Source organism: Anolis sagrei, chromosome 13, assembly GCF_037176765.1.
Source record: "Anolis sagrei isolate rAnoSag1 chromosome 13, rAnoSag1.mat, whole genome shotgun sequence".
In the NCBI taxonomy this organism is placed as follows: Eukaryota; Metazoa; Chordata; class Lepidosauria; order Squamata; family Dactyloidae; genus Anolis; species Anolis sagrei.
In genome coordinates, this window is record NC_090033.1 from 744,813 (window position 1) to 768,016 (window position 23,204).

Consider the following 23,204-nt stretch of genomic DNA (forward strand, 5'->3'; position numbering starts at 1 on the left):
ACAAGGTCCCCCATGACCTTCTGGCAAGGAAACGAGTCCAAGGTGGGCAAGGCAAAACTACGGTGAGGTGGATCTGTAATTGGTTAAATGGACGAACCCAGAGGGTGATTCTCCCCAAGGCTTCCTCCTCTTCATCCTGGAAAGAAGGGACGAGTGGAGTGCCACAAGCAGGGTTCCATCCTGGGCCCGGTCCTGCTCAGGATCTCCATCAATGACTTAGATGAAGGGCGAGAAAGCAGGATCATCAAGTTTGCAGATGACACCGTATTGACGATAGCCAATACTCCAGAGGACAGGAGCAGGACTCAAAACAATCTTGACAGATGAGAGAGATGATGGGTCAAAACTAACAAAATGAAGTTCAACAGTGACAAATGCAAGATACTCTACTTGGACAGGAAAACAGGATCATCAAGTTTGCAGATGACACCGTATTGACGATAGCCAATACTCCAGAGGACAGGAGCAGGATTCAAAATAATCTTGACAGATGAGAGAGACGATTGGCCAAAACTAACAAAATGAAGTTCAACACTGACAAATGCAACATACTCCACTTTGGCAGGGAAAACGAAATGCAAAGACACAGAATGGGGGACGATGAGGCCTGGCTCGAGAGCAGTACGTGTGAAAAAGATCTTGGGGTCCTCGTGGACAACAAGTTAAACATGAGCCAGGAATGTGATGTGGCAGCAAAAAAAAGCCAATGGGATTTTGGCCTGCATCAAGAGGAGCATAGTGTCTAGATCTAGGGAAGTCCTGCTCCCCATGCTCTATTCCGCCTTGCTCAGACCACACCTGGAATATTGTGTCCAATTCTGGGCACCACAATTGAAGAGAGATATTGACAAGCTGGAATGTGTCCAGAGGAGGGCGACTAAAATGATCAAGGGTCTGGAGAACAAGCCCTATGAGGAGTGGCTTAAGGAGCTGGGCATGTTTAGCCTGAAGAAGAGAAGGCTGAGAGGAGACATCATAACCACGTATAAATATGTGAGAGGAAGTCCTAGGGAGGAGGGAGCAGATCAAGGGTCTGGAGAACAAGCCCTGTGAGGAGTGGCTTAAAGAGCTGGGCATGTTTAGCCTGAAGAAGAGAAGGCTGAGAGGAGACATGATAAGGACCATGTGTAAATATGTGAGGGGAAGTCATAGGGAAGAGGGAGCAGATCAAGGGCCTGGAGAACAAGCCCTATGAGGAGCGGCTTAAGGAGCTGGGCATGTTTAGCCTGAAGAAGAGAAGGCTGAGAGGAGACACGATAGCCATGTATAATAAATATGTGAGAGGAAGCCATGGAGGGGGGCCCGCAAGCTTCCTTTCTGCCTCCCTGGAGACTAGGATGCAATGGAGCAATGGCTTCAAACGACAAGAAAGGAGATTCCATCTGAACATGAGGAAGAACTTCCTGACTTTGAGAGCCGTTCAGCAGTGGAACTCTCTGCCCCAGAGGGAGTGTGGTGGAGGCTCCTTCTTTGGAAGCTTTTAAGCAGAGGCTGGATGGCCATCTGTCGGGGGTGCTTTGACTGCAATATTCCTGCTTCTTGGCAGAATGGGGTTGGACTGGATGATGGCCCAGGAGGTCTCTTCCAACTCTTTGATTCTAGGATTCTATGATTCCGAAATCTCATGACAGGCCAGCTCAGCTTCCTCGGTGTGAGCTCAAGTTATTGTTTGGTACAAGCTCACCATCTAGTGTTCTTTCAGAGAAGACAGGTTTAAGGGGTTTTAAAAAATGCCATATCTATCTATCCAAATAATAACAGTGACCCACTTCCACAAACAGCTCTCTCTCCCACTCCTCAGGAGACACCAACGGCCCTCCTTCTCATGACATTGCACCGTAAACATGTCCACGAGCCCTGCCAATGTCCTCCACCAACACCACGCTGCCCACCACCCAAGGGAAGGCTTTCATATGAGGACAATTCCATCACAGATTTTATGTGTTTCCTCCACCACGGGCATCCCAGTGCTTCTGACTCTCTCCATTGGTGTGGAGTGTTTATGACCCCGCCCACTGCCTCTCCCTTAATCCTTTCCTATTCTTTTCTGGACCAAACTTGGCATGCATACACGATATGCCCAAATTTGAAAACTGCTGGGTTTTGAGGGGAATTGGCTTGGGCATTTTGGAGTTGTAGGTACTGGGATGTATAGTTCACCTACAATCAAAGAGCATTCTGAACTCCACTAAAGATGGAATTGGACCAAAATTGGCACACAGAACTCCCATGACCAGTAAAAAATACTGGTGGTCTTTGGGAAAATTCACCTTGATTTGGGGAAGTTGTAGTTCACCTACATCCAGAGAGCACTGTGAACCCAAATACCAATGGATCTGGACCAAACTTGACACACACGCCTAATATGCTGAAATTTGGTTACTGGAAGGATTCAGAGGAAACTGACCTTCCTTTCTGGGAGCTGTAGTTCACCCACAAACAGAGAAACTGTGACCTCCACTGATGGTGGACCTGGAACCCCCATGAGTAACTCAACCTAATAGAGGGGTTGGTACATGTACCTGATATGTCAAAATTTGATTACTGGAAGGATTCAGAAGAAACTGGCCTTCCTTTCTGGGAGCTGTAGTTCACCCACAAACAGAGAAACTGTGACCTCCACTGATGGTGGACCTGGAACCCCCATGACTATCTCAACCTAATAGAGGGGTTGGTACATGTACCTGATATGTCAAAATTTGATTACTGGAAGGATTCAGAGGAAACTGGCCTTCCTTTCTGGGAGCTGTAGTTCACCCACAAACAGAGAAACTGTGACCTCCACTGATGGTGGACCTGGAACCCCCATGACTATCTCAACCTAATAAAGGGGTTGGTACATGTACCTGATATGTCAAAATTTGATTACTGGAAGGATTCAGAAGAAACTGGCCTTCCTTTCTGGGAGCTGTAGTTCACCCACAAACAGAGAAACTGTGACCTCCACTGATGGTGGGCCTGGAACCCCCATGACTATCTCAACCTAATAGAGGGGTTGGTACATGTACCTGATATGTCAAAATTTCATTACTGGAAGGATTCAGAAGAAACTGGCCTTCCTTTCTGGGAGCTGTAGTTCACCCACAAACAGAGAAACTGTGACCTCCACTGATGGTGGACCTGGAACCCCCATGACTATCTCAACCTAATAGAGGGGTTGGTACATGTACCTGATATGTCAAAATTTGATTACTGGAAGGATTCAGAGGAAACTGGCCTTCCTTTCTGGGAGCTGTAGTTCACCCACAAACAGAGAAACTGTGACCTCCACTGATGGTGGACCTGGAACCCCCATGAGTAACTCAACTCATTGGAGGGGTTTAAGGCGACTTACTGACCACAGTGGTAGTTTACTCTACAGCCAGAGAGCACCGATGATGCATCTAGAGAAAACTTGCCCAACATAACAAACTTTAAGTACGGATGGTATTTTTGGGGGCTAACCTGGCATGATGGGAGTTGTAGTTCATCCACAACCTTAACATCACAGAAAAACTATGATCTCCACTGATGAAGGACCTGGAACACCACTGAGTATCTCAACCTACTAGAGAGGTTTGAGGTAAGTGACTCACCTACGTGGGAGTTGTAGTTTACCCTACAACCAGAGAGCACACGGAACCCCAACGATGATGCATCTAGAGCAAACTTGCCCAACATACCAAACTTTAAGTACGGATGGTATTTTTGGGGGCTAACCTGGCATGATGGGAGTTGTAGTTCATCCACAACCTTAAAATCACAGAAAAACTGTGATCTCGGCTGATGATGGACCTGGAACACCACTGATCTCAACCTACTAGAGAGGTTTGAGGTAAGTGGGAGTTATAGTTTACCCTACAGCCAGAGAGCACACGGAACCCCAACGATGATGCATCTAGAGCAAACTTGCCCAACATACCAAACTTTAAATACGGGTGGAGTCTTTTGGGAGTGACGTGGCATGATGGGAGTTGTAGTTCACCCACAACTTTGTGCATTGTGTACAATTTTTAATTGACTTTTTCACATTACGCAGGCAACACCAGGTACACAAGATAGGTAATAATAAAAGAAGAAAGTTCTTTGCAACCAAGCTGCTCACATTTTGCCAGGGTTTCGTCATTTCCTCTCTATCTACTGAATCCTGGCCGAGGAACACTTTTCTGGATGTTGCGGTAAGCATTTGTTGTTGGACTTGGCCATTGTTCGTGGATACGGAAGCTGAATTTGGTTCATATTTGGATGGGAGACTTAATATCAGGCTCTGTCGGGTGTATTCTGGGCTTTAGCACAGCTGGTTAATAACCAGCAGCAATAGATCATACCAATCGAAAGGTTCGTAGTTCGAAGCCCGGGTCAGGGTGAGCACCCGACCTTCAGCCCAGCTCACTGTCCACCTAAGCAGTTTCAAAACAAGTGTAAGCGGTGAGTAGAGAAATTAGGCACCGGTTAAACGGGGAGGTATTTTATGGCATCATAAAAGAAATACCAAAAATGCAATCAAAGGAAGAAGGAAATCAGTGATCAAGGGCTCTTCTTCATAGAGGATGGAGCAACAGCACTCCCTGTGGCCAGAATTGAGCACAACCTCCAGGACGCCGAAGTTGGGGGAAAACATGCCGACACAACACCTCTATCTGTTGTCTGTCCTGTCTGTTTAACGGCACTGAATGTTTGACGTGTATGTGTTCTGCGATCTGCCCTGTGTCCCCTTCAGGGTGAGAAGTGTCAGTGTGTAATTCATGTATGATATATGTTTAAATGTAATTTTATGTGATAGGATTGTGATGGTAATAGAATTGTATTGCCAGGATGTAGTTTGACACAGAAGGGTTAAAACAGCAAAGTCACAAGCTGTGAGAATGTGACCCTGAGTTCTTGCTGTGTGCAAGATTAGGGAGTGCCAGAGATAAACTTCCTTCCAGCTGCAGTTTGTATTAGTGCCTATCTCTTTCGGTTTCTGTTCTTCACGTCTGTCCGCTGATGGTTTATGACCTTCACTGGTAGTTAGGAATTAGAATCCTAGAATCCTAGAGTGGGAAGAGACCTCATGGGCCATCATCCAGTCCAACCCCATTCTGCCAAGAAGCAGGAATATTGCATTCAAATCACCCCTGACAGATGGCCATCCAGCCTCTGCTTAAAAGCTTCCAAAGAAGGAACCTCCACCATACTCCCTCTGGGGCAGAGAGTTCCACTGCTGAACGGCTCTCACAGTCAGGAAGTTCTTCCTCATGTTCTCGTGGAATCTCCTCTCTTGTAGTTTGAAGCGTCCTCGTCTCCAGGACAGCAGAAAACAAGCCTGCTCCCTCCTCTCTATGACTTCCTCTCACATGTTTATACATGGCCTTCATCATGTCTCCTCTCAGCCTTCTCTTCTTCAGGCTAAACTTCCCCAGCTCTTCAAGCCACTCCTCATAGGGCTTGTTCTGCAGACTCTTGATCTGCTCCCTCCTCCTTAGGACTTCCCCTTACACGGCCCTCATCCTGTCTCCTGTCTGCCTTCTCTTTTTCAGGCTAAACCTGCCCAGCTCTTTAAGCCGCTCCTCATAAGGTTTGTTCTCCAGACCCTTGATCTACTCCCTCCTATGACTTCCTCTCACGTATGTATACATGGCTCTCATCATGTCTTCTCCCAGCCTTCTCTTCTGCAGGCTAAACCTGCCCAGTTCTTCAAGCCGCTCCTCATGGGGCTTGTTCTCCAGACCCTTCATCCCTCCTCTGGACACATTCCAGCTTGTCAACATCTCTCTTCAATTGTGGGGCCCAGAGTTGGACTGGAGGGCCAAAGTTTGCCCAGGCCTGCTTTAAATCCATCCTGAATTTTAGAAAAGCCATAACTTCCAGGTTTGCATTTTGGTTTGTTATGGTTGCAAGGCCTGCAGGGCCCAATGGCACGCCGCGCATGCGCACAGCGACCACCAAGGCTCTTGTCTGGGTTGAACTTCCCGCTCGTGCGCATGCGCACAGTGACCAAGGCTCTTGCTTGGGCTGAACTCCCCGCTACTGCGCATGCCTGACTTCCTGCGGGGTGATGTCAGAGTCCTGCGCATGCGCCGTTGCTGAGAAGAAGCTCGAGGTGAACTCCCCGCCCGCACGCATGCGCACAGTGAGCAAAGCTCTTCTTGGGCTGAACTCCCCGCTATTGCGCATGCCTGACTTCCTGAGCGGTGACGTTAGAGTCCTGCGCATGCGCCGTTGCTAAGAAAAAGGTCGAGGGACTAAACTCCCCGCTGACGCGCATGCGCACAGTGACCAAGGTTCTTCCTGCCTGGGCTAAACTCCCCGCTACTGCGCATGCCTGACTTCCTGAGAGATGACGTCAGAGTCCTGCGCATGCGCCGTTGCTGAGAAGAAGCTCGGGGAAACTGAACTCCCCGCTCGCGCGCATGCGCACAGTGACCAAGGTCTTTCTGCCTGGGCCGAACTCCCCGCTACTGTGCATGCCTGACTTCTTGAGAGATGACGTCAGAGTCTTGCGCATGCGCCGTTGCTGAGAGGAAGATCGGGGACTGAATTCCCCGCTCGCGCGCATGCGCACAATGAGCAAGGCTCTTCCTGCCTGGACTGAACTCCCCGCTACTGCGCATGCCTGACTTCTTGAGCGGTGACGTCAGAGTCCTGCGCATGCGCGGTTCCTGAGAAGAAGCTCCGGCCCACAATGGCGCCGTCCAGGGAGGCCGGCCCGGCTTGCCTGGTTCGCTCGGCTCAGAAGGACGAGCTCTACCGGGCAGCGCTGAGGAGCGGCGCCGGGGCCTCTCTGGGCAGCCTGGCCGGTGAGAGAGAGACAGAGAGCGAGAGAGACACCCAAGCTGCGTCCACACGGTGGAATTTAACGCAGTTTGATACCGCGCTAACCTCCACCGCTCAGTGCTATGGTTGGGAGAGGCCCGGCACGCTTTGGGCTGAGCTAGGACTCCCAGGATCCCACGACACAGGCCCTTGGGAGTTAAAGCGGGATGAAACTGGGTCAGTTCCGCAGCGCAGACGCAGCCATAGGCCTCAAAGCCTCTCCTGGGGGAGGGAGGGGGGAGGGGATCAACCCAAGGCAGGCCCTGATTGGATGGGAGTGGATTAAGAGAGGGCGGGATGCATTCTTCTCTCTCTGCAAAGGGAGCCTGAGAGTGTCTGTCTACACGCCTACAATGTCAACAAGGGAACAGACACCCATTCAGACAGAATGACACACGGGAGCCTTACACATAAATATAACAAACATGTATTAAAATGCATACGCTTCCCTCTTTCAAGTCTGGATCTACACTGCCGTATAATACAGTTTAAATCGGCATTTATGTGTGTGTGTATATCTGTATATATGTATGTATGTATGTAATATGGCCTACTAATGCAGATCATTGCAATACATTCAGACATGCAGTTCAGTGATAATGAAGATCAGTGCCATTCACTCATAATACTGTTCTGTGCAACAGACAATATATAATAGATTCATAATTCAGTTCGTGTAATAGACTCATGATGCGCTTCAGTGAAATAGACGCCTAATGGAGTGATGTTCAGTAGACTCATGATGCGGTTCAGTGTAGTAGGCACAATGCAGTTCCATGAAATAGACTAATAATGGCGTTCATTGCAATAGATTCATAATGCAGAATGCACAATAGATTCATAATGCAGTATGCACAATAGATTCATAATGGAGTGATGTGCAGTAGATCATGCAGTTCAGTATAATAGACTCAACACAGTTCAATGAAATAGACTCATTATTCAGTTCCGTGAAATAGACTCCTAATGCATTGCGCAATAGACTCAGAATGGAGTGATGTGCAGTAGACTCACAAGGCAGTTCTGTGCAATAGACTCAACGCAGTTCTGTGAAGTAGACTAATAATGGAGTTAAGTGCAATAGACTCATAATGGAGTAAGCGCAATAGATTCATAATGCAGTATGCACAATAGACTCATAATGGAGTGATGTGCAGTAGATCATGCAGTTCAGTATAATAGACTCAACACAGTTCAATGAAATAGACTCATTATTCAGTTCTGTTAAATAGACTCCTAATGCATTGAGTCTTGTGCAGTAGACTCACAAGGCAGTTCTGTGCAGTAGACTTCGCAGTTCTCTGAAGTAGACTAATAATGGAGTTAAGTGCAATAGACTCATAATGGAGTTATGTGCAATAGATTCATAATGCAGTTCAGTGTAATAGACACAATGCAGTTCTGCGAAGTAGACTCATAATGGAGTTTTGTACAATAAACTCATAATGCAGTTCAGTGCAGTAGACTCATAATGGAGTGGTTCAGTAGACACATAATGCAGTTCAGTATAATAGACTCAACACAGTTCTGTGAAGTAGACTAATAATGGAGTTTATTGCAATAGACTCATAATGCAGTATGCACAATAGACTCATAATGGAGTTATGTGCAGTAGACTCATAATGCAGTTCAGTGTAATAGACTCGTAATGTGGTTTGTTGCAATAGACTCATATACAATTCAATGCACTAGATTCAATGCAGTTCAGTTCAATAGACTCAGATATTTAGCTTAGTGAAATAGGCTCAGACATGCAATTCAATGCAGTTCAGTTCAATAGACTCAGATATGTAGTTTAGTGCAATAGATTCCGATATGTAGTTTAGTGAAATAGGCTCAGATATGTAGTTTAGGACAATAGGCTCACATATTTAGTTTAGTGCAATAGACTCAGATATGTAATTCAATGCAGTAGATTCAATGCAGTTCTGTTCAATAGACTCAGATATGTAGTTATGTGAAATAGGCTCCGATATGTAGTTTAGTGAAATAGGCTCAGATATGTAATTCAATGCAATAGACTCGATGCAGTTCAGTTCAATAGACTCAGATATGTAGTGTAGTGCAATAGACTCAGAAATATAGTTATGTGCAATAGACTCGAATATGTAGTTATGTACAATAGGCTCAGATTTGTAGTTAAGTGAAATAGGCTCAGATATGTAATTCAATGCAGTAGATTCAAGGCAGTTCAGTTCAGTACTCAGATATGTAGTTTAGTACAGTAAGCTCATAATGCAGTTCTGTGAAATAGACTCAATGCATTTCTGTGCAATAGATTCATACAATGTCGTTTGAAACTGCATTATATGGCAGCGTAGACGGGGTCATAGAAAAAGGAAAACATCGCATATTACTTCACTGCCGAACATCAGGAAGTTAAACTGCATTATATCTGCCGACACAGGGCATTTAATACAGTTTCAAACTGTATTATATGGCAGTGTAGACAGGACCATCACATCATGTTAGAATACAAATATTTGCCATGAAGCAGGAAGTTAGGGTGGCCTAACGAAGCTTGAAATGTCAGCCTTTTGATTCCTTTGCTATTCAGTGGTGCAATAGCTTCCATTTCTATCTTTAGTGCCATACATTTTGTCCTCCATATCCATAGCTAGACTATCTATGACATTAAGCAACAATATTAAGGAATATCTAACCTTACAAAAGGGTTAAACCGCTGAGCTGCTGCACTTGCTGGCCAAAAGGTCGGCAGTTCACATCTGGGGAGAGGGGTGAGCTCCCGCTGTTAGCCCCAGCTCCTGAAAATCTACCAGTTCGAAATATGCAAATGTGAGTAGATCAATAGGTACCGCTTCTGCGGGAAGGGAAAGGTGCTCCGTATAGTCATGCTGGCCACATGACCTTGGAGGTGTCTATGGACGATGCCGACTCTTCGGCATAGAAATGGAGATGAGCATCACCCCCTCCGAGTCAAACATGAATAAGGGAAGCCTTTAGACTTCTTTTGTCTATAATTTGAGGACTCTTTGTTCTATGTGTCATTTTTTAGTATTGTTTACATAGAAACATAGCATTAGATTCCTCTCTTGAAGCAGCGACGGAGTGGGATCTCAGTTCCCTCCTTTGTTCTTGGCTGTCCCCAGGTGCCAAAACGTGGCTGGCGTGGCAGAAGGAGATTGAGCTGCTTGCCGACGTGGCCTATTTCACGCTTACGACCCTTTCAGGTAATTCCGCCAATCGGTCTAGGCTTGCTTGCTGCTTTCTTGACATTTGGCCTGGGCTTTAGCAGAGCGGGTTGCAGAAAATCTTGCCGATTGAAAGTTCAAGCTCAGGTCAGGGTGAGCTCCCGCCGTCAGCCCAGCTTCTGCTCACCTAGCAGATCGAAAAGAGGAATGTGAGTAGATAAATAGGTACCGCTTTAAGCGGGGAGGTAATAAAAGGCGCCCTTAAGGACATGCTGGTGATTCGATCGAGAGGACGTCTACAGACAACAAAGTTCCTTTGCATGAATAATAATAATAATAACAACAACAACAACAACAGCACCACATAGTTGAAGGGAAGTGTTAGACTTGTGATTTTGTGATACGAAATCCAGCATATAGATCTTGTTTGCTGTGACATACTGTGCTTTTGTGTCAATAATAATAATAAGGACTGTTGTTGTTGTTGTTATTATTTGAAATACAACAAGTAGAGTCCACAGCAGACACTCTGCTGGCTGTTGAATTGGATCACATGTCGGACACTTCAGAAGTCTTGTGCCTCTGCTTGTAGTCTGCGTGATCTTCTTGCAGCAGCTCAGGATGTGCTGCTTCTTTGCAGAGTCTACACTTGGGATCTGCTGGACCACCTGAGGAACGGTGTTGCGCCTCTGCTTGGAGTCTGTCTGCACGATCTCCTTGCAGTAGCTGAAGATGTGCTGCTTCTTTGTAGAGTCTACACTTGGGATCTGTTGTCAACTTTTCAATTCTTGCTTTGATGGTGTTTGTGGCACAAGTTCTAATCAATCATCTGAGCAAGGGTGTTGTGCCTCTGCTTGGAGTCTGTCTGCGCGATCTTCTTGCAGCAGCTCAGGATGTGCTGCTTCTTTGCAGAGTCTACACTTGGGATCTGCTGTCGACTTGTCAGTTCTTGCTTTGATGGTGTTTGTGGCACAAGTCCCAATGCATCATCTGAGCAAGGGTGTTGTGCCTCTGCTTGGAGTCTGTCTGCGCGATCTCCTTGCAGCAGCTGAGGATGTGCTGCTTCTTTGCAGAGTCTGCACTTGGGATCTGTCGTCGACTTTTCAATTCTTGCTTTGATGGTGTTTGTGGCACAAGTTCCAATGGATCATCTAAGCAAGGGTGTTGTGCCTCTGCTTGTAGTCTGTCTGCGGGATCTTCTTGCAGCAGCTGAGGATATGCTGCTTCTTTGCAGAGTCTACACTTGGGATCTGTTGTCGACTTTTCAATTCTTGCTTTGATGGTGTTTGTGGCACAAGTTCCAATGACTCATCCAAGCAAGGGTGTTGTGCCTCTGCTTGGAGTCTGTCTGCGCGATCTCCTTGCAGCAGCTGAGGATGTGCTGCTTCTTTGCAGAGTCTACACTTGGGATCTGTCATCGACTTTTCAATTCTTGCTTTGATGGTGTTTGTGGCACAAGTTCCAATGAATCATCTGAGCAAGGGTGTTGTGCCTCTGCTTGGAGTCTGTCTGTGCGATCTCCTTGCAGCAGCTGAGGGTGTGCTGCTTCTTTGCAGAGTCTACACTTGGGATCTGTTGTCGGCTTTTCAATTCTTGCTTTGATGGTGTTTGTGGCACAAGTCCCAATGCATCATCTGAGCAAGGGTGTTGTGCCTCTGCTTGGAGTCTGTTTACAATCGTCTTGCAGCAGCTGAGGATGGGATTTATTGTTATTGTTGTTGTTGTTGTTATTATTATTTGTTTCTGACTTCTTCAGAATCCCCACTGGTTCCTGTTGTGTGTTCCTCTAGGTTTCCAAACGCTTGGGGAAGAATATGTCGGCATTATTCAAGTGGACGCCTCGGGGCGGCGAGTCCCTTCGGTGCTTCGACGGGTCGCTCTGATCGCCTTGCACGCGGTCTTGCCTTACGCCTTGGACAAAGGCCTAATGCACCTGGAGCATGAGCTGGAGGCAGAATCGGACGAGACGAGGCCTTTGCAGAGCCGGCAATCGGGCCGATGGCGAAGGAGGACGTTTGTCCAGGGTTGGTTGCGGCAACAGCTGGGCGCGTTGACCGAGCAGCAGAGGAAAGTGCTTGGGCAGTGGGTCTACGTCCTCAAGCAAAGCCTCCCGCTTCTGCGCAGGTTGCACTTGGCCATCTTTTACATGAACGGTCTCTTCTATCACCTCTCGAAGAGGATGACGGGAATCACGTATGTGAGTAGCTTCTCTTCTTGGAGGAAACATCATAATTCATGTTATAATCATTGCACTCCATGGTTTTGTTTTTTGGCTCCAAAAATTGGGTTTTTTTCACGAAAGCACTTGGTATTGAATGTTTGCTGTTTCGTTTGTCCGAAGCCTCTCTGAGTCCACTCGGGGAGAGAGGGCGAGGTAAAAATAAAATAATAATAATAATAATAATAATAATTATTATTATTATTATTTGAAACACAACAAGATAACTTGGCACACAGACCCAACATGATTCGGGGAATTGTAGCTCATGCACCTCCTTATGCAGTTTCTAATGGGAGCATTCATAAAAAACAAAAGCAAAAACTGGTTCTTTTCAAATTTATTTATTTATTTATCTATCTATCTATCGTGTCAGGAGCAACCAGACATTTGTACTACATTTTAACAAGACAAACAGACAAAACACAAATTTTGCAAGCTAGGTAGTTGATTAAATGTCCTTTGACCAGTCTCTGGCCCCTTGGAGTGCCTCTGGTGTTGCCGCAAGGAGGTCCTCCCTTGTGCGTGTCGCAGGGCTCAGGTTGCATTGCAGCAGGTGGTCAGTGGTTTGCTCCTCTCCACACTCGCATGTCGTGGACTCTGCTTTGTGGCCCCATTTCTTAAGGTTGGCTCTGCACCTCGTGGTGCCAGAGCGCAGTCTGTTCAGCGCCTTCCAAGTCGCCCAGTCTTCTGTGTGCCCAGGGGGGAGTCTCTCATTTGGTATCAGCCATGGATTGAGGTTTGAGCCTGCCACTTTTGGACTCTCGCTTGCTGAGGTGTTCCAGCGAGTGTCTATGCAGATCTTAGAAAACTAACATCAACAGCAAGGGTCAACCCAACAGCAAGGGTCAACCCAACAGCAAGGGTCAACTCAACAACAAGGGTCAACCCAACAGCAAGGGTTAACCCAACAACAAGAGCCAACCCAGTAATAAGGGTCAACCCAACAGCAAGGCTCAACTCAACAACAAGGGTCAACCCAACAGCAAGGGCCAACCCAACAACAAGGGCCAACCCAACAGCAAGGGTCAACCCAACAGCAAGGGTCAACCCAACAACAAGGGCCAACCCAACAGCAAGGGTCAACCCAACAGCAAGGGTCAACCCAACAACAAGGGTCAATCCAACAGCAAGGGTTAACCCAACAACAAGAGCCAACCCAACAGCAAGGGTCAACCCAACAGCAAGGGTCAATCCAACAGCGAGGGTCAACCCAACAAGGGTCAACCCAACAGCAAGGGTCAATCCAGCAGCAAGGGTCAACTCAATAACAAGGGTCAACTCAACAGCAAGGGTCAACTCAACAGCAAGGGTCAACCCAACAACAAGGCTCAACCCAACAACAAGGCTCAACCCAACAACAAGGCTCAACCCAACAACAAGGGTCAACCCAAGAGCAAGGGTCAACCCAACAGCAAGGGTCAACCCATCAACAAGGGTCAACCCAACAGTAAGGGTCAACCCAACAGTAAGGGTCAACCCAACAACAAGGGTTAACCCAACAACAAGGGTCAATCCAACAGCAAGGGTTAACCCAACAACAAGAGCCAACCCAACAGCAAGGGTCAACCCAACAGCAAGGGTCAATCCAACAGCGAGGGTCAACTCAACAACAAGGGTCAACCCAACAAGGGTCAACTCAACAGCAAGGGTCAACCCAACAACAAGGGTCAACCCAACAACAAGGGTCAACCCAAGAACAAGGCTCAACCCAAGAACAAGGCTCAACCCAAGAACAAGGCTCAACCCAACAACAAGGGTCAACCCAAGAGCAAGGCTCAACCCAACAACAAGGGTCAACCCAACTATAAGGACCCGATTCAGTACAAAGAGCAGGCAGGAGTAAATACATTTATTAGAATATGCCAAGTCTGCAAACTTTGTGTGTTTGTTTGTTTGTTTGTTTTTAATGTAATACAACTGTTTTGCTTCGCTCCTGACACGATAAATAAATAAATAGGCCATTTTGTCTCCTTTGACCCAACGCTGCAGCTTCGCTACCTGGGTTTTGCTGGAGACCAGACTTTCCGTTCCAGCTACAGGTTCCTGGGGATCGTGTCCCTGCTGCACTTGGCCCTGACGGTCGGCATGCACATGTATCGGTTCCAGCAGATGAGACGGGCACGGGACGAATGGAAGCTACATCGCAGCGTCTCCTGTCAAAGGTAGAACATGCCTGGCGTTTTGGGAATTGGATAATTTTACCACACAAAAAATGGGAAAACGGATTGACTCGAGTATAAGCCGAGGGTGGGAAACGCAGCCGCTACGGGTCAATTGCAAAATAAAAATAGATACCAATTAAATTACACTAATTGAGAAATCAGTAGGTTATATATTTTTGCGTATTTACAAAAATGGTAATTTAAGATAAGACTGTCCAACTCTGATGAAAGGATTGTTTACCTTCTTCAATGTATCCTTCCAATAATAATAACATAATAAATGTAATAACAACAATAAAAAGAGTAAAATAATGAATGTAGCAATATCAACAATTATGCAGTGAAAGAATAAATGTATAATAATAGAGTGATATGATAAATAGAATAATAATAAATAGAATAAATTAATAAATGAAATAATAATAATAATAATAATAATAGAGTAAAATAATAAATAACCTTGACTCGAGTATAAGCCGAGGAGGACTTTTTCAACCTAAAAAAGGGCTGAAAAACTAGGCTTATACTCGAGTATATACAGTATTTTTTAAATACAATTAGTGTTTAATCCCATTTCCATGTGTGTATCTTAAACTGCTGAACTCGCTGATCGAAAGGTCACAGGTTTGAATCCAGGGAGTGGTGCAAGCTCCCGCTGTTAGCCCCAGCTTCTGCCAACCTAGCAGTTCAAAATGTGAGTAGATCACTAGGTACCGCTCCAATGGGAAGGTAACGGCGCTCCATGCAGTCATGCTGGCCACATGACCCTGGAGGTGTCTATGGACAATACCGGCTCTTCGGATTAGCAATGGAGATGAGCACCAACCCCCAGAGTCGGACACGACTGGACTTAATGTCAGGGGGGAAACTTTACCTTTACCTGTCTCATCTCGAGATACAAATAATAATAATGATAATAATAATAATGATTTTGTGATACGAAATCCAGCATCTAGATCTCGTTTGCTGTGACATACTGTGCTTTTGTGTCAGTAAAATAATAATAATAATAATAATAATAATAATAATAATAATAATAAAGTGCTGTGGACACATCTTGTTGTGTTTCAAATAATAATAATGATGATGATGATGATGTCCAAAAGACACTTTAATAATAAACTGCTGAACTTGCTGATCGAAAGGTCAGAGGTTCGAATCCAGGGAGTGGCATGAGCTCCCGCTGTCAGCCCCAGCTTTTGCCAACCTAGCAGTTCGAAAACATGCAAATGTGAGTAGATCAATAGGTGCCGCTCCAACGGGAAGGTAATGGTGCTCCATGCAGTCACATGACCCTGGAGGTGTCTATGGACAATACCTGGCTCTTCGGATTAGCAATGGAGATGAGCACCAACCCCCGGAGTAGTAGTAGTAGTAGAGTGCTGTGGACTCATCTTTGTATGTATGTGTTTTATCCTGTATAATTTCTGCAATGTAAATCGCCTGGAGCATCTCGGATGGAGGGCGATTAATAAGTAATTAAAGATGATGATGATGATCTTGTGTTTCTAATAATAATAATAATAACAACAACAACAATAAATTATTATTATATGAAACACAACAAGATGAGTCCACAGCACTCTACTACTACTACTATTAAAGTGTCTTTTGGACATAATAATAATAATCAAAGTATGGATTGTCGATGTTGCAATCCCAGATGACAGCAGGATTGAAGGGACACAACTGGAAAAACTGGCACGATAAGAGGATTTAAAGATCAAACTGCAAAGACTCTGGCAGTCAAGGTGGTCCCAGTGTTCTGCTAGGATACCTGCTAAAAACACTGAGCTAATTGGGAGACGCCCTAGCACCCCAGTAGCAGGAGCAGTCAGCTTTCACTGATAACAACGACCCTCATATTGATGTTTTCACTTCAGTGGGATCTGTTTTGTATCTGCTGCTAAGGACTTTGTTCATCGTCCGTTGTCTGATGGGAGACTGCTGTTTCTTTTGGGACTTTGTTTACTTTGTGTCTGGATCAAGACTTCCTTGCTTACTTGTGCACTTTTCAATTGCATTTGCTGAAGTAAAGCATTTTCCTTTTACTTTTAAAGTTGTCTAAAGGCTGTTTTGGAAGGGCAACTCAGGACAACAGGTCACTTTGGGAGCCATTGCTGTCCAAGACCGTTGCCATCCTGTCATTGTGGAGGAGCCACAGGATGTTCACAAATTCGTCAGGGTGTCCAATTTTTTGGAGAATGGTCCAGAGAGCACCTGCGATTTATTTATTTATTTATTACTGCATTTGTAGACCGCCATTCTCAGCCCTAGGGCGACTCACGGCGGTGTACAATATATAAAAAACAAAATTACAATATAAGCAATATCACAAACAACAAAAACACATCCCTGTCAATAATACCATTACACTAAATCATTCGCGACGTCTCATCATAGAATCACAATCCGATCTCGTTATCCATGTTCCGTTCCAATCGTCATTGCCAATTGATAATTGTTATAGCACTAGTCAAACGCCTTCTCAAAGAACCATGTCTTTAACCTCTTACGGAATGCCATAAGGGAGGGCGCCTGTCTGATGTCTACAGGGAGGGTGTTCCACAGCCGGGGGGCCACCACCGAGAAGGCCCTCTCTCTCGTCCCCGCCAGGCGTGCCTGTGAGGCAGGCGGGATCGAGAGAAGGGCCTCCCCGGACGATCTCAAGGTCCTCGTGGGCTCATAGGCCGAGATGCGGTCAGACAGGTATTTTGGGCCGGAACCGTTTAGGGCTTTGTAGGCCAAGACCTTAAATTGGGCCCGGTAGCAGATCGGCAGCCAGTGGAGCTGGAACAACAAGGGTGTTGTATGCTCCCTGCGTCCTGCTCCCGTTAGTAACATGGCTGCCGCGCGCTGGACTAGCTGACTGTGTTGACCGCCTTTGCTATCCCATTAATTACAGATGATTTTAATCCACAGGGCCAAGCTAAACAGAAGAAAAGAATAATTCAGTTCTTGTGGGTTTTTCCGGGCTATATGGCCATGTTCTAGAAGCATTTCTCCTGACGTTTCGCCTGCATCTATGGCACGCTTCCTCAGAGGTGAGGTCCTCTGAGGTGGGGTGCTAGGGCGTCTCCCAATTAGCTCAGTGTTTTTAGCAGGTATCCTAGCAGAACATTGGGACCACCTTGACTGCCAGAGTCTTTGCAGTTTCTAGAAGAAATGCTTCTAGAACATGGCCATATAGCCCGAAAAAACCCACAAGAACTGAGTGATTCCAGCCATGAAAGCCTTCGACAATACAAAAGAATAATTATTTCGTACTTTGTTTCCCTCAGGACTCAGGGCGAGGAGAGGCTCCTTAACCGCAGCTCTTACTGTACGCTGTGCTTAGAGGAGCGGCAGCATACCACGGCCACCCCGTGCGGACACCTCTTTTGCTGGGAATGCATCACTCACTGGTGCAACACAAAGGTAAACATGGACCTTCTCTAATAGTTGAACTCCGGCCAGCAGGACACTACGCATCTTAATATCTACGGCATGAACAGAGACCTCACTGAGCTCCAGCAGGTTCTATAGACACTCAGCAGACAGGCTCCCACTTCAAACAGCTCCCACTGCTCAGGAGACACCGAAGGCCCTCCCTCCATTGACATTTCAGGTTATAGCGAGCGCATGAACATGTCCAAGAGCACTGCCAATGTCCTCCACAAGCACCACACTTGCCCACCACCCAAGTGGAGCTTTCATTCAGGGACAATGTCACCCCAAATTTTATGTGTTTCCTCCACCACAGACATCCCAGTGTTCTGACTTTCTCCATTGGTGTGGAATTTGCATGACCCCGCCCACTGCTTCTCCCTTAACCCTTTCGTATCCTTTTCAGTGGCGCACAGTAAACAGAGGAATTGACCAGCAAGGTTTGGGGAGAATTCGGCATGATTTATAGGAATTGTAGGTACAGCGGGGAAGCATGCGGGGAATGCGGAAGTGCTTCATCAGCGTCACAGATGGACGCTGGTGGCCAGAAAAAGTGAAATAGCCTCTGTGTATGTCTGTATATGTTTGTATGTCAAAAATTGGCATTGCATATTTGCCATATATGTGTACACTCTAATCCGCCCCGAGTCCCCTGCTATGGGGTGAGGAGAAGGGCGGAATATAAATGCTATAAATAAATAACAGCTCTCTCCTTGGCTGAGAGGCTGGCCAATCACAGTGGAGAAGGACTTTAGGTGGGAGGATTTGCCGTCTGTTTCCAAAAAGGAAGAGAAGGACAGGCAGAGAGATCTTCATCCTTCTCTTCCAAAGGGATTCATTCCCAAGGCCATCAGAAATATATGTTTATGATGGTCTTTGGCAACCCCTCTGAAACCCCCTATTGACCCCCTCCCAGGGGTCTCAACCCCCAGGGTGTGAAATATTGCCATGGAACCACAAATGCTGTTGGAGTGTAATTCCCATCATCCCAAGGCCACAAAATAACACCTGGGGATGCAATTTGGGTAAAAATTAAGGAACACCCACAACTAGGTACTAGGCCTGGGTAACAACGGAAAAATTTGTTTCTAAAATCGATTCGTTTTTTGGGGGTTTTTTTGTTTCGATATTTAAAATAATTACAAAATTTTCCCTTAAAAAAGTTCGGTATTTACGGAATTTCGTAAATGTGAAAAAAAATTACAAAACATTAACGAATCGATTTCCGAAATAATAACGAATCGATTCTTTAATGGCGGACGCGACCGCGAAATACGCTAAAAAACCTCCAAAAACTTCTGAAGCTTCCCTCTCCCTTTGTTGTTGACTGTTGGTGTGATATTATAAATTTTTTTTCACTAATTAAACCATAAAACTGGCCCAGACATGCGGAAATAATAACGAAACGACCTCAGAACAATAACGAAACGAATACAATAACGAAATACGAAGCATTTGCAAAACGTGTTTAAAAATTCGTTTTTTAAAAAAAATTGCTCCAGAATGGTTTGTTATCGTTTTGTAATTGAAAAAAATAATGAATTATTAACGAATTACGAATTAACGAAACCGCCCAGCCCTACTAGGTACAGTCTGGCTTTAGGCCGGGACATGGTACCGAGACAGCCTTGGTCACCTTAGTGGATGATCTACGCCGGGAGCTCGACAGAGGGAGTGTGTCCCTGATGGTTCTGCTGGACCTCTCAGCGGCCTTCGATACCGTCAACCATGGTAGCCTTCTGGGACGCCTCGCTGGAATGGGTTTAGGGGGGCAGTTTTACAGTGACTCTGGTCCTTTCTGGAGAGTTGCACCCAGAAGGTCTTGTTGGGATACCCCTGTTCAACCCCACATCCTTCGTCTTGTGGGGTCCTCAGGGATCAATACTGTCTCCCATGTTGTTCAACATATACATGAAGCAGACCTCCTGGGCCATCATCCAGTCCAACCCCATTCTGCCAAGAAGCAGGAATATTGCATTCAAAGCACCCCCGACAGATGGCCATCCAGCCTCTGTTTCAAAGCTTCCAAAGAAGGAGCCTCCACCACACTCCCTCCGGGGCAGAGAGTTCCACTGCTGAACAGCTCTCATAGAATAGAATCCTAGAGTTGGAAGAGACCTCCTGGGCCATCATCCAGTCCAACCCCATTCTGCCAAGAAGCAGGAATATTGCATTCAAAGCACCCCCGACAGATGGCCATCCAGCCTCTGTTTCACAGCTTCCAAAGAAGGAGCCTCCACCACACTCCCTCCGGGGCAGAGAGTTCCACTGCTGAACATAGAATCCTAGAGTTGGAAGAGACCTCCTGGGCCATCATCCAGTCCAACCCCATTCTGCCAAGAAACAGGAATATTGCATTCAAAGCACCCCTGACAGATGGCCATCCAGCCTCTGTTTCAAAGCTTCCAAAGAAGGAGCCTCCACCACACTCCCTCCGGGGCAGAGAGTTCCACTGCTGAACAGCTCTCATAGAATAGAATCCTAGAGTTGGAAGAGACCTCCTGGGCCATCATCCAGTCCAACCCCATTCTGCCAAGAAGCAGGAATATTGCATTCAAAGCACCCCTGACAGATGGCCACCCAGCCCCTGTTTAAAAGCTTCCAAAGGAGGAGCCTCCACCACACTCCCTCTGGGGCAGAGTTCCACTGCTGAACGGCTCTCACAGTCAGGAAGTTCTTCCTCATGTTCAGATGGAAGTTTCGGGGTACTGTGTCACCTGTACGCAGATGATGTCCAACTCTGTCACTCCTTCCCACCTGCTACTAAGGAGGCTGTTCAAGTCCTGAACTGGTGCTTGGCCGCTGTGACGGTCTGGATGAGGGCAAACAAATGGAAATTGAATCCAGACAAGACAGAGGTCCTCCTGGTTAGTCGTAAGGCCGAACAGGGTATAGGGTGACAGCCTGTGCTGGATGGGGCCGCACTCCCCCTGAAGACTTGGGGGTGATCCTGGACTCATCGCTGAGCCTGGAACCCCAGGTTTCAGCGGTGACCAGGGGAGCATTCACACAGTCAAAACTTGTGCGCCAGCTGCGCCCGTACCTTGGGAAGTCTGACTTGGCCACGGTAGTCCACGCTCTGGTTACATCCCGTATAGATTACTCCAACACGCTCTAGGTGGGGCTGCCTTTGAAGACGGTCCAGAAGCTTCAATGAACGGAAGCCAGGTTGTTAACAGGAGCGGCGCTCAGGGAACATACAATCCCTTTGTTGCGCCAGCTCCACTGGCTGCCAGTTTGCTACTGGGCCCAATTCAAAGTTCTGGCTTTGGCCTAAAAAGCCCTAAACGGTTCTGGCCCAACTTACCTGTCCGAACGTATCTCCCCTTACGAACTTTGAGATCATCTGGGGAGGCCCTGCTCTCGGTCCCGCCTTCGTCACAAGCACGTTTGGTGGGGACGAGAGACAGGGCCTTCTCAGTGGTGGCCCCTCGGCTGTGGAACGCCCTCCCTAGGGAGATCAGGTCTGCTCCCTCCTCCCTCTTGACATTTCGGAGGCAAGTTAAAACGTGGCTATTTGAGATAGGAAATCGAATGACCTGACAATGGAACTGGACAATGCTTGAGAAGAACGAGACACTGATGATGTTGTTTGTATTGCTTTTGTGATGTCTTAAACTGTTTAATGCTTTTTTATCTATATTATGTTTTATGTATACTGATTTGTTGGAAACCGCCTTGAGTCGCCAATTGGCTGAGAAATGCGGGATACAAATACAGTAAACAAACAAACCAATCAATCAATCAATATAGTTGGCCGTCTATCAATGGATTCAACGGCCCTTTGAAAGCAACCATCACGCTGATGTGTCCCTAAATGAAAATGAGTTTGGCACCTTTGTCAGGTGTAGGTCGGGAATCGGAACCTGTGTCGCCCTAAATGTTTTTAGCTCGCAGCTTCCAACATAGAGGCAAAGGATTATGGGAGGTACAGATCAAAACTACTTCTGAGGGCCGCAGTTGCTTCCAGCTTGTGTCGGTATGAGTGAGACAAGCATAGGAACGTTGTCATTGCATTAGTCGTCTGTGATGGTGGAAAAGGGATGTACAAAAACCCAAGCAGAAGTCACCCTTGCAGGCTTCAGTCCCACAAAACAGGCAACGTTTAGAAAGGAAACGAGCTAGAAATACTTTATTTTATGCTTATTTGTTTTTTTTCTCTGTCATAGGCTGAGTGCCCACTGTGTAGAGAAAAATTCCGTCCACAGAAGCTGATTTATTTGCGACACTATCAGTGAGAGCGCTGGGCTGGCAGACCAGTAACGTGAAGGATTCAGAGCTGGCAAGAGGACAACTTCCGTCCAGTAAAGTGCAGGACTTGATTTTCATGTTAAATTCCCGAAATAAAACTGTGCAGCCAAACTCTCGGGGGGTTATTGCCTGCCCATATACGAGGGATATCCGGAAAGTAAAGTTTCAAGGCATGTAGCTCTTGTGGGGAATTTTCTCGGGGAGAAGTTGCTATCGTTGCCGTATAGTGGGAAGACGGCAGAAGTGAATGAGCTGTGCCAGTCGCTAGTAGATCATCGACTAGCCTGGTGATGGTTAGAGGTGAGCATCCTCATTCTGTTTCCCCCCAAGTATCTGAAAAGTAAGGTTCCAAGGCACGTGTCTCTTGTGGGGAAATTTTGCGGGGGAAGTTGGTATCATTGCTGTGTAGCAGGAAGCCATCAGAAGCGAACGAGCAGTGCCAGTTGTTAGTAGCTCATCCACTGTTGTGGTTAAGGTTAGAGATGATCGTCCTCATTCTGTTTCCCTCCAAGTGCAAAGTTCGCGCTGTATGAGGAATATCTGGAAAGTAAGGCTAAAAGGCACGTAACTATTGCAGGGAATTTTCTCAGGGGAAGTTGGTTTCACTGCTGTGTAGTGGGAAGCCAATGGAAGCGAACGAGCACTGCCAGTCGTTAGTAGCTCATCCACTGGCGTTGTGGTGAAGCTAGGTTCTTGTGGGTTTTTCGGGCTATAAAGCCATGTTCTAGAGGCATTTCTCCTGACGTTTCGCCTGCATCTATGGCAAGCATCCTCAGAGGTAGAGGATGCTCCTCTACCTCTGAGGATGCTTGCCATAGATGCAGGCGAAACGTCAGGAGAAATGCCTCTAGAACATGGCTCTATAGCCCGAAAAAACCCACAAGAACCTAGTGATTCCAGCCATGAAAGCCTTCGACAATACGTTGTGGTGAAGGTTAGAGATGAGCATCCTCATTCTGTTTCCCTCCAAGTACAGGGGGTATCTGGAAAGTAAGGTTACAAGGCACGTGTCTCTTGTGGGGAAATTCTGCAGGGGAAGTTGGTTTCACTGCCATGTAGCGGGAAGCCAGCAGAAGTGAACAAGCAGTGTCAGTTGTCAGTAGCTCATCCACTGGCGTTGTGGTGAAGGTTATAGACGAGCATCCTCATTCTGTTTCCCTCCAAGTGCGGCCTTTGCGCTGTATAAGGAATATCTGGAAAGTAAGGCTAAAAGGCACG

At 46.6% G+C, this 23,204-nt stretch overlaps 1 protein-coding gene across 2 annotated transcripts; it reads left to right on the forward strand.

The window, feature by feature from the left end:
- Positions 1 to 6,587: 6,587 nt before the first annotated feature.
- On the forward strand, positions 6,588 to 22,097 carry PEX10 (peroxisomal biogenesis factor 10). Of its 2 annotated transcripts, XM_060759049.2 has the most exons (6): positions 6,590 to 6,758; positions 9,885 to 9,965; positions 11,717 to 12,123; positions 14,137 to 14,309; positions 17,591 to 17,726; positions 21,905 to 22,097. In XM_060759049.2, exons 1-6 carry the CDS (start codon positions 6,644 to 6,646, stop codon positions 21,971 to 21,973), a joined length of 981 nt encoding a protein of 326 aa, XP_060615032.2. In that variant the 5' UTR covers positions 6,590 to 6,643; the 3' UTR covers positions 21,974 to 22,097. The 2 variants fall into 2 exon arrangements, with proteins under 2 accessions (XP_060615033.2, XP_060615032.2); XM_060759050.2 differs by lacking the exon at positions 9,885 to 9,965 and having other exon boundaries at positions 6,588 to 6,758.
- Positions 22,098 to 23,204: the final 1,107 nt, after the last annotated feature.